At 38.9% G+C, this 18,681-nt stretch overlaps 1 protein-coding gene across 2 annotated transcripts in view; it reads right to left on the reverse strand.

The window, feature by feature from the left end:
* Window positions 1-307: 307 nt before the first annotated feature.
* The window catches only part of LOC117337137 (GPI ethanolamine phosphate transferase 1-like), a 43,341-nt gene continuing 24,967 nt past the window's right edge, over window positions 308-18,681 (reverse strand). Inside the window, exons 28-30 of one of the 2 annotated variants that reach the window (XM_033897963.1) lie at window positions 13,086-13,161; window positions 1,803-1,919; window positions 308-854 (exon numbers count right to left, since the gene is read on the reverse strand). In XM_033897963.1, coding sequence (XP_033753854.1) covers window positions 687-854; window positions 1,803-1,919; window positions 13,086-13,161 — 361 coding nt within the window. In that variant the 3' untranslated portion in view covers window positions 308-686. Of the gene's footprint in view, window positions 855-1,802; window positions 1,920-13,085; window positions 13,162-18,681 lie in introns of those variants that run through there. The other variant, XM_033897964.1, reaches the window with a different exon arrangement.

Below are 18,681 nucleotides of genomic sequence, written 5' to 3' on the forward strand. Positions count from 1 at the left end.
ACACATCAATAAAAATCTACATTCGTACTATCAAACCCACATTAAGCATTATATACCCTCGAGTATAATAGTAATATCCATTTTCTGTTATTTGGTTTCGCTATGTGCTGATGATCGCTTGTAGGAAATGTTCTACAAAATGTTTTTTACAAAAATAAGAACAATGTGTTCCTCCACACAAACGTAATACAATGTAATTATACATCCGTTTTCATTGTGTTTTTTTTTTCTGACGAACGTTGTGGTTGAAAAAAGTAAATGTAAAGACTATTTTCTAAAGAAGTAAAAGAAAAAGTACAGAACATTGTTACCTTGAAATGATTTTATTATTAAAATACTAATTCAACGTTGTATAACTTCATTGTATAATGTATACGTACGATAGATAAAAATAAAGACAAAAGTCTATGTTAACGTTGTTCAACGATCACCAAATATGGAAAACACGTTCAGCGCCGGTGAAATGCGAATGTATTCAGTTTCCATGAGATTTAGGTAAGAACATTGATGAAGAGAACCGTTCAGTCCAGAAGGGCTACACAGAATGGGGACCTCGTTAAGTTATTGAGAGATTTTCGTTTGATGAACGTGGTGATCCGTTCAGTTCTTGTCAGATTTTCGTTTGATGAACCTGGCGAGCAGTTCAGATCTTGTAAGATTTTCGTTTGATGAACGTGGCGAGCAGTTCAGATCTTGTGCGATTTGCGAGGGATCACAGAATATGTAGTGAGCCAATGAGACAGGCCAAACAGCAGCATGAGAAACATGATCATACACATGACAATTACGTAATGACTGATGCTCGTTCCTATCTCAAGCCAGCTTCCGTAGTCACGGACCAGGAAGAAAAAATTCTGAAAGGCAACGATACAGAATATGTCTATAAATAATCGATTATAAACACAAATATTAACATAAAAATATAAGTATGTCTTGAAGACATGACGGCGCTCGTCAATACTGAAGATTATACCTGCTAGAATAGGAATTTTGTATCAGATTTTATTGTGACAATAAATTCATGTATATGTATCTTAATATAGCCACAGTGAAATAAGCTTCATTTGTATGCATACATATTTAAAAGTATGGAACAAACGTCAGGTTGTGTTCAAATTTGCCATGATTTCTGACATGTGATGTTGAAGAAAGAAATATCAAAAACAATTTCGCTAAAACTCAAATATCACAGAGTGGATGACAATATACCCGCCAGCCAAGATTATTAATGCGCACAGTTCTATATGTGCTAACATAGTTTTGTTTATTCATTAATGTTGGTACGGCAAAAATTGATCAAGCTCTTTTGAATGTTAGGAATCACACTGATATCAAGGATTTATATAAAGCTACAGTAGTTAGATAGTTTGAATGGTGGCTTATGTGAAAACAAATGAACAGGAATGAAAATAGTATGGAACTGAAAAAAACCTGATGCTATGAACAATGCAGAACCTAGATATAACTTAATATTATGTTTAAGAGGATTTTAGTACAGTAATACATTGTTGGCGAAAGTGGAAAAAGTGTAATAATACCGATTTTACATTACAATCATTAATGAATGAAATCACTCCATGGGATTACACAGAATGTAAAATAAAATTTTTGAAAAATAATTCAAAACATAGCAAGACGGACGTTTGAAAACATGGCGGAAAGGCCCGAGAATATGCGATTGTCAAACGTTGAGTGCCTGAATCTTCCGGGTATTGTTTAATTAAATGTACTTTAAAAGCTGTCATAAAAATAGTTCGAAAAGGAGTATACGATAGTGATCAGTATCAACATGTCTAACTTACCAGTGCCATGACGTCAGACATAGCCAGAACGAGTAAAAACAATGCCCGGATGGGAACATGCGTAGTAATATGGATGGCTCTGAACGTGCATGTCACGAGCACCAGAGGAATCACATTCTGAAATTACAATACATCGCATTTTTTAATTTATTTGAATTGAGTTGGAATTAACAATGGAAATCAAAATATTGGAAGTTTAGATAAATCAAATCAATCACCTAAAATACTTTCAAAAAAGGCTTTAACTATTTTTATCTCGAATCTGCGTGAATATTATGAATCATATGACGTAGGGGAAAAAAAGTGGACAGGAAAGGTAGACAGGAAATAAGCACCGATAACGATTTGATTATGAGGCATCCCATTTACTTGTCAAGACTGTGAGGTTTAAAATACATTAGAAAGGTTTTTTGTTTCGGTCAAATGAAAACAACGGGAATGTGACACATAAATGCATAAAAACCGACACTAATTCTGACACGTACACATTTATGTATGTCGGACTTGTGACAGGGATTCTAATTAAGACAGTTATAGGTGTGTTTTCTACTCTTCCCCCGCAGGAATACCCGGTATTCTACTCAACCAGTATGACAAGATCATGTTTTTTTCATGTTAAGACAGCCTTGAAGCAGGTGCTACACACCTTGCACAATCATTCAGTAAAGCACAAGTGGGCCAGTTATGTGAGGACACAATTGATAAACAGTAGTCATGATACAGTACACGGTCTGTCAACACATCCGTAACTCTCTACCTGCCTGGGAGCAGCATCCGTGCCAATCCAACAAATATAATCATACTGCTGTGTCCTCGATCGACATATCTCATACAATCGACAGGAGCACGGCACCTGTTTCCACCTGTCCGTGTAGCCTGGATGCCTCGACAGCAAAGATCGTTGATACTCACATAACTTACATAACTCTATCTTAACGATACCTATGCACCAATTCAATAAACGAAACTTGAACTCACACTTTAAAGATAGAGTGTGCTGTTTTTTGTGAAGATTTTCAAGCATATCATGTTTACTTACGTAAGATGTACCTATAACAACTATATGTCTTGCGTCAAATAAAACATGTACCTGTAACAACAATATGTCATGTGACAAATACCAAACATGTATATATAACAATGTGTCGTGTAGTAAATACTAAATACCCAACATGTACCTATAACAACAAAATGTTATGTGACAAATACCCAACATGTACCTATAACAACAAAATGTCATGTAACAAATACCAAACTTGTACATATAACAACAATGTGTCGTGTGGCAAACACTGAAGATGTACTTGAAACAACGTGTCGTATCACAAACACATGAGCAGAGGAGCAGTATGAAATGTCTGGAACAGTAGGAAGTGTGTCAGAAACAGTAGGAAGAGTATCGGGAACAGTAGGAAGTGTGTCAGGAACAGTAGGAAGTGTGTCAGGAACAGTAGGAAGTGTGTCAGAAACAGTAGGAAGTGTGTCAGGAACAGTAGGAAGTGTCAGAAACAGTAGGAAGATTGTCGGGAACAGTAGGAAGTGTGTCAGGAACACTAGGAAGTGTCAGGAACAGTAGGAAGTGTGTCAGAAACAGTAGGAAGAGTGTCAGGAACAGTAGGAAGTGTGTCGGGAACAGTAGGAAGTGTGTCAGGAACTATAGGAAGTGTCAGGAACAGTAGGAAGTGTGTCGGGAACAGTAGGAAGAGTGTCGGGAACAGTAGGAAGTGTGTCAGGAACAGTAGGAAGTGTGTCAGGAACAGTAGGAAGTGTGTCGGGAACAGTAGGAAGTGTGTCAGGAACTATAGGAAGTGTCAGGAACTATAGGAAGTGTCAGGAACAGTAGGAAGAGTGTCGGGAATAGTAGGAAGTGTGTCGGGAACAGTAGGAAGTGTGTCGGGAACACTAGGAAGTGTGTCAGGAACACTAGGAAGTGTGTCAGGAACTATAGGAAGTGTCAGGAACTATAGGAAGTGTCAGGAACAGTAGGAAGAGTGTCGGGAATAGTAGGAAGTGTGTCGGGAACAGTAGGAAGTGTGTCGGGAACACTAGGAAGTGTGTCAGGAACACTAGGAAGTGTGTCAGGAACTATAGGAAGTGTCAGGAACAGTAGGAAGTGTGTCAGGAACAGTAGGAAGTGTGTCGGGAACAGTAGGAAGTGTGTCAAGAGCAGAAGGAAGTGTGTCAGGAACAGAAGGAAGTGTGTCAGGAACAGTAGGAAGAGTGTCAGGAACTATAGGAAGTGTCAGGAACAGTAGGAAGTGTGTCAGGAACAGAAGGAAGTGTGTCAGGAACAGTAGGAAGTGTGTCGGGAACAGTAGGAAGTGTGTCGGGAACAGTAGGAAGTGTGTCAGGAACAGTAGGAAGAGTGTCGGGAACAGTAGGAAGTGTCAGGAACAGTAGGAAGTGTGTCAAGAGCAGAAGGAAGTGTGTCAAGAGCAGAAGGAAGTGTGTCAGGAACAGTAGGACGTGTGTCAGGAACAGTAGGAAAAGTGTCGGGAACAGTAGGAAGCGTGTCAGTAACAGTAGGAAGTGTGTCGGGAACAGTAGGAAATGTGTCAGGAACAGTAGGAAGAGTGTCGGGAACAGTAGGAAGTGTGTCAGGAACAGTAGGAAGCGTGTCAGTAACAGTAGGAAGTGTGTCGGGAACAGTAGGAAGTGCTATAAACAGTAGGAAGTGTGTCAGGAACAGTAGGAAGTGTGTCAGGAACACTAGGAAGTGTGTCAAGAGTAGATAGAAGTGTGTCAGGAACAGTAGGAAGTGTCAGGAACACTAGGAGGTGTGTCGGGAACAGTAGGAAGTGTGTCGGGAATAGTAGGAAGTCTCAGGAACACTAGGAAGTGTCAGGAACACTAGGAAGTGTGTCAAGAGTAGATGGAAGTGTGTCAGGAACAGTAGGAAGTGTCAGGAACACTAGGAAGTGTCAGGAACACTAGGAAGTGTGTCAAGAGTAGATGGAAGTGTGTCAGGAACAGAAGGAAGTGTGTCAGGAACAGTAGGAAGAGTGTCGGGAACTGTAGGAAGTGTGTCAGGAACAGTAGGAAGTGTGTCGGGAACAGTAGGAAGTGTCGGGAACAGTAGGAAGTGTCAGGAACAGTAGGAAGTGTGTCAAGAGCAGAAGGAAGTGTGTCAGGAACAGAAGGAAGTGTGTCAGGAACAGTAGGAAGAGTGTCGGGAACAGTAGGAAGTGTGTCAGGAACAGTAGGAAGTGTGTCGGGAACAGTAGGAAGTGTGTCAGGAACAGTAGGAAGTGTGTCAGGAACAGTAGGAAGTGTGTCGGGAACAGTAGGAAGTGTGTCAGGAACAGTAGGAAGTGTCAGAAACAGTAGGAAGTGTGTCAAGAGCAGAAGGAAGTGTGTCAGGAACAGAAGGAAGTGTGTCAGGAACAGTAGGAAGTGTGTCAGGAACAGTAGGAAGTGTGTCAGGAACAGTAGGAAGTGTGTCGGGAACAGTAGGAAGTGTGTCAGGAACAGTAGGAAGTGTGTCGGGAACAGTAGGAAGTGTGTCAGGAACAGTAGGAAGTGTGTCAGGAACAGTAGGAAGAGTGTCGGGAACAGTAGGAAGTGTGTCGGGAACAGTAGGAAGTGTGTCAGGAACAGTAGGAAGTGTGTCAGGAACAGTAGGAAGAGTGTAAGGAACAGTTGGAAGAGTGTCGGGAACAGTAGGAAGCGTGTCAGGAACAGTAGGAAGTGTGTCGGGAACAGTAGGAAGTGTCAGAAACAGTAGGAAGTGTGTCAGGAACAGTAGGAAGTGTGTCAGGAACAGTAGGAAGAGTGTCGGGAACAGTAGGAAGCGTGTCAGGAACAGTAGGAAGTGTGTCGGGAACAGTAGGAAGTGTCAGAAACAGTAGGAAGTGTGTCAGGAACAGTAGGAAGTGTGTCAGGAACAGTAGGAAGTGTGTCAGGAACAGTAGGAAGTGTGTCAGGAACAGTAGGAAGTGTCAGGAACAGCAGGAAGTGTGTCGGGAACAGTAGGAAGTGTGTCAGGAACACTAGGAAGTGACCATTATTCTTAAAAGTACAATGTAAGAGGGTAGTAGCCATGTCTGTACAGGATCGCCTACGGAAGTTAAAGTATTAAGTCGATGCATTATTTTTATGACGTTTGTCACAAGAGATACAGCATGGGAATCTTAATTCTGATCAACAATCATGCAGAACAGCATACTGGCAAGATAGAGAGAGAACAGTACAAACTACAGCGCTAAATAGTTTAAAAACAATGATAACGTCAAATTTGGGTCTTTTATGATAAGCATTATCTCAAAAGCATCATTAATACATATCTTGCGACGTAAAATTAATGGAAGGATTGGCGAACAAGCTTCTAACATGTACTTCAAGCAATGTGTAGTTTATTGAGTTTCCAGATAATGTCAAGATTATGGAGGTAATAAGTGATAGCGTTAAATAACATCAACGATTCTGACAAGAAAGTGTTGCAATTTAACACATAAAACACTTTGTGTGACAGTATCTCGAGCAGACATCGGAGAAGTCGATCTAAGGTAAAATTAGCTTACAACAGTTGGCTTTGTTTGACGACAGACAGAGTAGCCTAGAAACAGGGTAACCATCGAGGAACCCTAGTGACACATTAACTCTAGAAACAGGATAACCCTCGGGGAACCCTAGAGATATAGTAACCCTCAGGGAATCCTAGAGCCAGCGTACCCCTCGGGATATCTAGTGACACAGTAACCCTCGGGGAATCCCAGAGTCAGAATAACCCTCGGGGAAGCCTTGTGGGAGAGAAAACCAAGAGGAATCATAGATACAGAGAGAGACCCTAGAGACAAAGTAAACCTAGAGGAACCAAAGATATAAAGTGACTCTTGATCCTAGAGGAACCATAGACATAGTGTGACTGTTTGGATAAAGTAAACTTCAAGAAACTATAGAAATAGAGTGACCATGGAGACAGCTTAAACTTCAAGAAACTATAGAGATAGAGTGACCATGAAGACACTGGAAACTGAGTAGCCCTAGAGACAGAGTAACTATAGAGACAGTACCAAAATATACACAGAGGAACCATCGAGACAGGGTAACCATAAAAACAGAGTCACCACAATGGAACCATCGAGACAGGGCCAATAGAAACAGAGCAACCATCGAGACTGAAATCCCTCTTGTGGTAAAACAAGAGTACTAGGATTACAACTCAAGCTACCACAGGGTTACTGACAGTATATCAGTTACTGGTCCATACTTAAGCAGAACATGATCTAAATAGGTGATGAGTATCTGAATCAACAATAACCAAGTTACATAGAACACGATAACTAATCTATGAGACAGATTCACTGCCAACCTATACATATGTTACCTTCCAGCCAGCACCCTTAAAACACTGTTGTAATTTGTACAAACAATCAGTCAAAGCTGTTATAGGGTCGTGTGTGATTTATGACATCCGTTGTGTATGCCATATACAAATATGTATCTTAGCATCAGCTGTTACATAAAACCCATATACCCAGAAATTGTATCGGGTGCGTGTATATATATCCCCACACCAGGGTATTATCGTACCTAAACCAAGCAACGCATGGGATAATTAATCGAATACAACTACTAAATCTAACAAATGAATGGTACAGGTATAAAGATTAAATAAATGCCCAAAAAATCAAATACGTACACACATAAACTTTCGTATGTGTTTGTACTGTCTACTATAGTATCAGATAATGTATTCTCATTTGTCGTACTTGAGTGATAAGTATTTTGTTTTGTAGATAAAATGTCTCACGTTTGAAATATAGACCATCCGTTAATATTTTATGTAAATGTTCGACGGATTACAGACGTTTGATGTTATTCAGAGAATTTGGGTATGTGCGGTACTGACAGGTTGGCAGGTTAGAGAAATGTAACTATCTAGGCCGACGCCTTTCGTTATAAGACAGCTGTTGTCTATGATGAATCTTATAAAAAAAAACGGCTTTATTGTGTTTAGTGATGTTCTAAACAAGGTCTTGTACATTGTACATGTATAACAGCAATGACAAGTACTTACAACACTGAAGGTACAACTACATTTCCGTCGTAAAACAAAACACAAGTATCGACCACCACTCGAAAACTTTGCACATTTGAGAACATTACCGTAAACTAATTATGGATTTTTCAAAATACTCACTTTCACCAAATCATTTCAAACTGTAAACTAATTAACAGAATTATGTTATACTAGTTTATATTCGGTGTAGCTTTACCAATATTACCAAATATATTTGTATATACAGTATAAATCCATCGTTGGGAGCGTAGCATTTTTCAAGTGACGTACTATAAGAATCATTTTTACACGGCCCTGGTATCTAAACATTTACTGGATAAACGTAAAAACACGTGAACCTCTTAAAATATCTAAAACTGCATTTTTGACATAATACAGAACACGACAGCAATTCTACCCGCTGCTATCCCGTTAAAACAACATAATTTGTCTGGAGATTTAGTGAACACGTTTTATGATTATATCCCTGTGTCTCCACCCCTCTTCAACATGTCCATCATCTCAATGTTTGCACGGTTATAGTGGAACAACTAACAAACCCACACAGCAGCTATGTACCTATTAAATACACACAGGTGATGATACTCGATATGTGTTAATGATCCAGCATTAAGAAGAAAATCTCACGTTTTACGCTTTGTAAACCTAGTGTTTATTAATAGTAGTTATGGCTTGTTGAAGAATTAATGGAAATTCCACATTCATCGCAACACGACGTTTTAATAACAACATTAGTTCGATAACATTTCAGGGCCGATGTGTGTTTTACATCACAACTACGGAAATGCTATCAAGACATTACAACCCCAGAGGCCCATTATGAAATTATAACCTTCGTGAAGAAATTTAGTCTATAGTCATGTACATAATTTGTTTAATATGATCCAGAGCAGAGATCCTGGTCATATTCAGTGTTTCATTTGACCACATCCAAGGATAAATATGGATCTGCCAAAGCCTGAAAATTTTGACATGCTCGAACAAAGGATAATAACTCTGTCGATTGATGAACATAACCATATCCAAGGCGGAAAGTCTCTTGCACAAGCCGAACTTTACACTAGAGAGTAAAGTAGAAAGAGACATGTGCATTCTCAAGTAGTATAAATATTGTGCGTGTTAACGCAGCGTGCTGTTAATGAATACCTGACCCACGGAGTACATGTTAACAAACATTGCATAATGCTGTATATATAAAAAAATTGTGATTATAATGGGATTATGAGAGCCTGCATTCTTTATGTATCCCAACACAGTAGTACAATAACAATTCTGTTTCTGTAAGTAAAATTGGTTTGAGATATTTTCTATAAAAGAGTTATAAATAAAACGAGAAACAGAAAGAATATCATAATACTATCTCATAGCAAGGGGAATTAATGTTGGAAGGAGATAAAATAGATAATATTATTAAGTGTCATGATCAGAAAACTGTAACAGATATATTTGATAAATTGGAAAGGAACAAAATAGCAGCAGGGAACCAGAATGTAGATCACAAGAGAGAATTCGCGTCGCCACTTTGTGATAAGTCTTCATATTTCATGAATGATGTACCATACAAATACCTTAGAATCATTAGATATCGAGTATTAAGGCTGTTAAAAGGACGTGTTGTTGTTATCTTAACGACACCATAAGTCATGGCATTGAAACTTGTATGGTGGATATTTATTTATATTTTTTAAAAGAATGCATTAATGAAAATTGGAACAAATACAGAGTTCATACATTCTGTTGATAAACTGCGAGAACTAATGGATTATACATATGAATTTTAAAAAGAATTGAATAACGACGTGCTCTTCCTCTGTTAAAATTCCATTCCAGATCACGCATCATTTAGCTAGAGCATACCACAGGACTTGGCACGAATTTCCAACTCAGGATCCTTATTTACATGTGTGGACCTTAGGTTTGCTAGAACGGCAGATAAATCCCCCTCTCTCCCATCAATCCCACTTCCCTCTCCAACCAAATATACTTGTGCTTAAAAGAGGAACAAATTTAAACCATATAAGAGACACTTTTATACACAATTATGGTCTTGCACATAATAAAGGTTTGTGACAGTGAATGCGGTGTACCTAACAATACCAGGCCAGAACGCAAGCCAGATTGTGTACAGATCATAGTTCAAGCCAGATTGTGTACAGATCATAGTACAAGCCAGATTGTGTACGTAAGTCAGATTAAGCAATGCCATAGCGCAAACCAAATTGTGTAAAGGCCACAACGCAAGCCATATTGTGTACCGGCCATAACGTAAGCCAGATTGTGAACACGCCATAACACAAGCCATATTGGGTACAAGCCATTACGCAAGCTAGATTGAGTAATTCAGGCCATAATACAATCCAGATTGAGGACTAACAATCTTACAGCAATGACAGAATTACCTTTGTGAATTAACACACATCAAATAGTTACTGAGTAAAAGGTAGAATAGCGCATCAATATAACTGTCGCCTTTCTCGCTTTGTCAATATCATAAGCATTTCATATGGGTACTCAACGATGTATTTAAAGAGACTAATGCAATTGAAGGTCATATTTGAAAGTGCTAAATAATCAGATACGTATTAGGGTAAATAAGGATAATAGGTGTGAGAAAGGCAGAAAATAGAACTGTCGTCCGGAGGCCAACTCATAACCCCACCCCCTTCCCGGCCAATGAAGTTATTTTTACACAGGATCGGGGTCAATTTATCTTTCCAAAACAGGCGGTAACTTCTACCTCTTATATCTTACGTACATCTACAATTTATAATGACTATTGCTGGTAAGATCAGTTGAAATCCCATTGCATTTGTGTGACAAGTTATAATTACAAGGGAAACCATCACAGAACACCCCTAAACGCCTAACATACTGGCGAAGATGTGGTATCCACGGCAACGAGACCCATGCCGTTAGATTTGCAGTCCCTAAAACCCATATCAACAAATTTTCATAGAAATCAAACAATATCCTTTTGACTAATCAGTAACCTCCGTGTAATTACTACTGCAGCAAAACCGATACAAATTTATATAATTGGACACTATTTAGATTTCGACCAATCAGAAGCCTTCGTATGGTTAATGACAACGAAACCAATCAGAGTCCAGGCAATGGCATCCGTTTTATTTTGTTTTTTATAAATTTTTTCCCAAACAAATTACCACCGTCATTGTATTTGCCGCTCCATAATACACCTGAATACTAATTTCCATAGAAATCAAACAATATCTGAATTTCGACCACAAAGAAGCCATCCCTATGGCGGCAAATTTGTTTTTATTTTCAACTTCTTTCATACAAAATTAATGTTTATCTTGTAGCCATCCCTCCCACAAAGATTCATTGAATTCCATTGAAAAGTAAAAGCGTTATACTGAATTAGTTTTTTTAGCCAATCCGTGGCCACGGCAGCCATTTCGGTCGACCAATCAAAAAAAGGTCCATTGCACTCTCCCTTACCATGATGAACCCTTATATTGATAAAACCTGCCTATAAAGCTTTGAAAAAAAAATACTAAGTTATTGAAATGAAACCAATGTGTGTCCGCCCGCAAACAAATAACTTATAAATATAAAAGGCGAGGTAACTCAACCCCACTACAATGTATAAGGATCATTGCAAGCAAGTTTCGTTGAAATTCCCTCGGTAGTTTAGGAAGATTAGCCGGTATATCGTTGTCTCTACAGACGGATGGACGGAAGGACAACCTGATTCCAGTATACCCCCCTAACTTCGGAAATATCTTCCATACAACTTTAATGAATGCGATTTATCAACGAGGGATGATTGATATGGTGTGATCCTCATATTGAAGGCGGTACCCACGGATGTTCGTTTTTAATCCTATTTTTCTCTGACTATATCGGGCAATGTACCCAAGGACTGGTCTCATTTGCTTATAGTTTATATCGACAAGGTAGCACTCTAAAATAAACCAGACAAGCGGCTTTGGAAATGGACAAAATCGGTGAAAGAGCAGTGATCTAATATGTGCATAAAAAATGGTTTAACACCTAAGGATTTCAATAATAATATGGTATCAACACTAGGGAAAGATGTCTATTCATATGCTTCAGTGAAATGGTGGGTGGCGGGATTTAAGCCCGCCGACAGTGCCTTGAGGATGGCACCCGTCCTGGAAGGCCTTTCAATGTTGCAAACCCAGAAATGGTCAATAAAGCTCATGATATTCTTATAGCTGACAGACGAGTCACAGAAAAATATACAGCCAGTAGAGTTGGCATTTCACAGGAAAGAGTGCATTCCATCCTGACCAAGGATCTTGCAATGAGAAAGCTTTCATTCTGATGGGTAGCAAGACTTCAGATAGCTAATCAGAAGCACACCGGGCGCATTATCGATTGCTAATCTTAACCTTTTTGGGGAAGATCTTGCCAGCTTTCTTCAGGGTTTTGTCACCATGCATGAAACATTGGTCCATCATTTTACCCCAGAGGCCAAATAATAATAGAAACAATGGAAGCACCCTGGCTCTCACCCGCCAAAGAGAAAAAGACTTTTCCATCAGCTGGGAAGGATATGGCCTTGGTTTTCTGGGATGCAAATGGCGTTCTGCTGATAGATTATCTCCAAAAGGGACAAACAATCGATGGCATATACTATGCTTCACTTCTGAGGCAGTTTCGGGAAAAAATTAAATTTAAGCGCCGTGGAAAGCTTACTAAAGGTGGGTTATTCCATCAGGACAATGCTCCTGTTCACAAGACTGTCATTGCCATGGCTGCCACGAGTGTGGCTTCAAACTGAACGAGCATCCACCTTATTCATCTGACCTTGCTCCATCAAACTTTCATCTATTTTCAAAACTCAGAGACCCACTTTCAGTCCGATGATGACGTCTTACATGGAGTGGATGACTTTCTGAACAGTCAAGAAAAGGAGTTTTATAAAAGTGGCATTGAGGCCCTTAAACACCGCTGGCGAAATTGTATAGATACTGAAGGGGGATTATGTTGAAAAATAATACAATATGTCCGGCAAAATTCAAATCCTTCAATATGAGGCTCACAACAAATCAATCGGCCCTTGTAACGATGACCAACTTGGTGAGTACCGATAGCCAATTCATATTAATATAGAAGATAATCATTACAATGCATGTGCATTATGTAAGCTGGTCAAGCATTAACTTATATGGTTTAGAACAAAAAGATACAAAGTCGATTGAATACCAAAGATACAATATGTAGTGATCAAATCAGAGTAGTGGTTTAGTAAAAAATCAATACTGTCTTACCTTTAACATCATCAGAGTTCCCATGGTGAATGGACTGAACACAGTCATAAAACAATACACAGATGCAGGCTCAAAGCTAAAAGCAGATAAAACGGAAACATTTTGACATGCAAGATTGTAATACTTAACCATGTTATCAACGCATAGTGCACAAAAAGAGAATCCCCAATCTCACCCACCCACATTGTGGACGATAAATAGCAGTTTTAACTTTCATAGTTTTTATTGATAAATCTCTTAACATATTATGTAATGCGGCAGTAGCAGGTTTTCACCAAAAACTCAGGAGATTTACAACTGGAAAGTATTTTATTAGCTAATTATACAATATTTTATTTTACTGGTCCCACCGATATATATTGCAAACCTATTTATTCTGACCTATACATACCGGTATGAATCAATTATCTCTACTTAGTATGACACAGATAGATAATGAAAATCATTTGTTCCATATTTCTGATTTAAAAAATAACACGTTACGTTTTTACACGATCAAATAAGCAATTTGCCTGTTGTGAATTAGATTAAGTATGCAATAGTGTAAGTTATTTGAGATATCACTACATGTACATTTTGTATCTGTCCAAAACATGTTTGCTACCATTTTAATACTAATGGTTTTCTATTTAGATTACGAACGATCTGACGGTAAATAATACCACCGATGTAACGCCGTGTTAATAAACTACAAAAATCTTTAAACATGTAAGTTCAGTGTTAAATACCATTAAATACTAAAACCGATTGAAAAGTCGTTACAATTACAATATGTGAAAGTATAAAAATACCCATAATACCAATATAAACGTGACGTTAGAGCAGACACAACCACCAAACCTCTAACATGATCTCTGTACAACGTGCACAGCAAACATTCTACGATATCACTGATCATGAGCCTGCTGCCTTAGTTTAAGTATTGTATAATTTCTTACATCACGACTCCCGTAGTATTACCGCGTGCTGTATAAATCTTACATCATGACTCCCGTAGTGTTACCGCGTCCTGTATAATTTCTTACATCACGACTCCCGTAGTATTACCGCGTGCTGTATAAATCTTAATCATGACTCCCGTAGTATTACCGCGTGCTGTATAAATCTTACATCATGACTGGGAGCCGTAGTGTTACCGCGTGCTGTATAATTTCTTACATCGTGATTCCCGTAGTATTACCGCGTGCTGTATAAATCTTACATCACGACTCCCGTAGTATTACCGCGTGCTGTATAAATCTTACATCATGACTGGGAGCCGTAGTGTTACCGCGTACTGTATAATTTCTTACATCATGACTCCCGTAGTATTACCGCGTGCTGTATAAATCTTACATCATGACTCCCGTAGTATTACCGCGTGCTGTATACTTTCTTACATCATGACTCCCGTAGTGTTACCGCGTGCTGTATACTTTCTTACATCATGACTCCCGTAGTTTTACCGCGTGCTGTATAAATTCTTACATCATGACTTCCGTAGTATTACAGCGTGCTGTATAATATCTTTTATCGTGACTCCCGTAGTGTTACCGCGTGCTGTATAATATCTTACATCATGACTCCCGTAGTTTTACCGCGTGCTGTATCAATCTTACATCATGACTCCCGTAGCATTACCGCGTGCTGTATAATTTCTTACATCATGACTCCCGTAGTTTTACCGCGTGCTGTATAAATCTTACATCGTGACTCCCGTAGTGTTACCGCGTGCTGTATGATTTCTTACAGCATGACTCCCGTAGTGTTACCGCGTGCTGTATAATTTCTTACATCATGACTCCCGTAGTGTTACCGCGTGCTGTATAATATCTTACATCGTGACTCCCGTAGTGTTACCGCGTGCTGTGTAATTTCTTACATCATGACTCCCGTAGTGTTACCGCGTGCTGTATGATTTCTTACATCATGACTCCCGTAGTATTACCGCGTCCTGTATAATTTCTTACATCATGACTCCCGTAGTTTTACCGCGAAGTGTATGAATCTTACATCGTGACTCCCGTAGTGTTACCGCGTCCTGTATGATTTCTTACATCATGACTCCCGTAGTTTTACCGCGTGCTGTATAATTTCTTACATCATGACTCCCGTAGTGTTACCGCGTGCTGTATGGTTTCTTACATCATGACTCCCGTAGTTTTACCGCGTGCTGTATAATTTCTTACATCATGACTCCCGTAGTATTACCCGCGTGCTGTATACATTCTTACCATCATGACTGGAGCCGTAGTATTAGCCGCGTGCTGTATATCTTTCTTACATCATGGACTCCCGTAGTATTACCGCGTGCTGTATAAATTTCTTACATCAGGACTCCCGTAGTAATTTACCCCGCGTGCTGTATATCTTACATCATGACTGGACCGTAGTATTACCGCGTGCTGTATACTTTCTTACATCATGACTCCCGTAGTATACCACGTGCTGTACTAAAATCTTACATCATGACTCCGTAGTATTACCGCTTGCTGTATACTATCTTACATCATGACTCCCGTAGTATTACCGCGTGCTGTATAAATCTTTACATCACGACTCCCGTAGTATTACCGCGTGCTGTATAAATTCTTACATCATGACTCCCGTAGTATTACCGCGTCTGTAAATTCTTACATCATGACTCCCGTAGTTTACGCGTGCTGTATAATTTCTTACATCATGACTCCCGTAGTTTTACCGCGAAGTGTATGAATCTTACATCGTGACTCCCGTAGTGTTACCGCGTCCTGTATGATTTCTTACATCATGACTCCCGTAGTTTTACCGCGTGCTGTATAATTTCTTACATCATGACTCCCGTAGTGTTACCGCGTGCTGTATGGTTTCTTACATCATGACTCCCGTAGTTTTACCGCGTGCTGCATAATTTCTTACATCATGACTCCCGTAGTATTACCGCGTGCTGTAAACATCTTACATCATGACTGGGAGCCGTAGTATTACCGCGTGCTGTATACTTTCTTACATCATGACTCCCGTAGTTTTACCGCGTGCTGTATAATTTCTTACATCATGACTCCCGTAGTATTACCGCGTGCTGTATAAATCTTACATCATGACTGGGAGCCGTAGTATTACCGCGTGCTGTATACTTTCTTACATCATGACTCCCGTAGTATTACCACGTGCTGTACAAATCTTACATCATGACTCCCGTAGTATTACCGCGTGCTGTATACATCTTACATCATGACTCCCGTAGTATTACCACGTGCTGTATAATTTCTAACATCACGACTCCCGTAGTATTACCGCGTGCTGTATATTTCTTACATCATGACTCCCGTAGTATTACCGCGTCCTGTATAATTTCTTACATCATGACTCCCGTAGTTTTACCGCGTGCTGTATAATTTCTTACATCATGACTCCCGTAGTTTTACCGCGTGCTGTATAATTTCTTACATCATGACTCCCGTAGTATTACCACGTGCTGTATAAATCTTACATCATGACTCCCGTAGTATTACCGCGTGCTGTATAATATCTTACATCATGACTCCCGTAGTGTTACCGCGTGCTGTATAAATCTTACATCACGACTCCCGTAGTATTACCGCGTGCTGTATAAATCTTACATCATGACTCCCGTAGTTTTACCGCGTGCTGTATAAATCTTACATCATGACTCCCGTAGTGTTACCGCGTGCTGTATAAATCTTACATCGTGACTCCCGTAGTGTTACCGCGTGCTGTATAATTTCTTACATCATGACTCATGACGCGTAGTATTATCGCGGGATGTATGAATTATTTAAGCATTGATCTGCTTTCAGTTGGTAGTTATGGGCTGGTGAATGCCAACTGGACAAAGGCAAATTCAATGAAGAACGTTAGCGCTGAAAGACCTGAAGCCCCGCCTACTTTATAAGCGAACTATCTAATGAAGAAAACATTTTACTCCTTGAAGCGCGGTAAACGTGGTCAATATAATGTACAATTGAAACTTATCGCAGTTGTGTTTCACTTTCATCTCCACAAATAGGGTCCAGCGGCAGTAAAATAAAGTAATATCACTAGGATATTTAATGAGATCTCCTGCATACACTGTGTACTTACTTCATCACGTCCAACATGGTTGAATAGTAAATGATAAGCAACAACATATCGAACGACTATTTAATACCACGTTACAGTCAATATGACTACATCATTTTTTATCATATGACACTGTTATCTGTCCATATAGTTAGCACAATTTATATATATATATGATATAATTTAGTCACGTTTGATTCGTGGACCATGATTCTGACATGGAACAGAAATAAATCAAACTTATGGCTAGAAAATGTAAAATAAATTCAACATATAAATATTCGCTTAATGAAAAATGCATATTCAAATTCATACTGAACACGAATTGCATAAATCAAAATAATTATACTTATCAAAAGAAAGCAATTAAAAGTTTTAGGTATTTCTTACCCTGCGATTAAACAAAGTATGGCAAGTATCGTGGTGAATTGTAACGCGAACTCGTTCAAAAATGCAGCATTTACGAGACGTTCGGCTGCACTGGTAGATACTCTGCACTATATGTATATATAATCTGCACTGATGCAACCGACACTTTTTATCACAATATTTGAATTTTTTCATATATTAAGCTACAAAAACATCTATAATGCTAATGTATGAGTCGTGCGCCATCATTCAAGGTACATGCTGTTGTGAACGCAAATAAGATAATTACGTAAATATTTACCATGACAAACACAAATGTGGACGAGTGCGATTGTTGAAACTGTTATTACGGTTAATTTACCTATGATTGAAGGAACGTAGTCTACATCTGTCCCTAATAACCAAATAGACCAAATTGAAACGAAAACGAACGGAAGGCCTTGCGTACTGCACCTTTGAAATTCCACCTAACGTATCCTAGTCAAATAAGCTGACTGACATACCATGTAGCTGAACAATAGTGGCATTTAATAAGTGCAGCAGCATGTGACAGCAAATTGTACGTATCATTTTATTCGGTACTTTTGTGTGTAGTAATATAAAGATACATTGAAACTTTAGGAACCTGAATTATGACGTTTTATATGCTATATAATAATATGTGTAGAACATTTCTTACTTTGTGTATTTAAACTGATATACAGATATGTTTTTGGAACGGAAATATAAAACTGACAACAGTATTGAGGTGATGAGATAATTGATCGGTGTGCCGATACCACCGAGAACTGATGAAAACAGTAATGTAATGTACATTCTGACATCTTATTCCGTAAACTTGGCAGCTTTAGTATGACGTATAACTTGCCCACTTTAAGAAATTAGACACGCTTTCAGTTTTAAATTACAACGCGCAAATCATTGCAGCCCTCATTACACCAGGAATGAAGTGTATTTATGCATCAGGTAAAACCTACGCCCCGTTTACAATTTAGTATAGAAGCCGTCCCTGTTTCCTATCATCATGGTGCATCACGATGTCTTGTGAAGAATGTTTCTACCTATTTACACTGGTTGTTACGTGGAACTAAATTGTCTTCCTGACAATCCAATAAATATCACGACGAAGTTATCATCACTAACCATTTGACAAATAGATAACATAAAAAACGCATTCTTTATATTA

This window comes from Pecten maximus, chromosome 11, assembly GCF_902652985.1.
Source record: "Pecten maximus chromosome 11, xPecMax1.1, whole genome shotgun sequence".
In the NCBI taxonomy this organism is placed as follows: domain Eukaryota; kingdom Metazoa; phylum Mollusca; class Bivalvia; order Pectinida; family Pectinidae; genus Pecten; species Pecten maximus.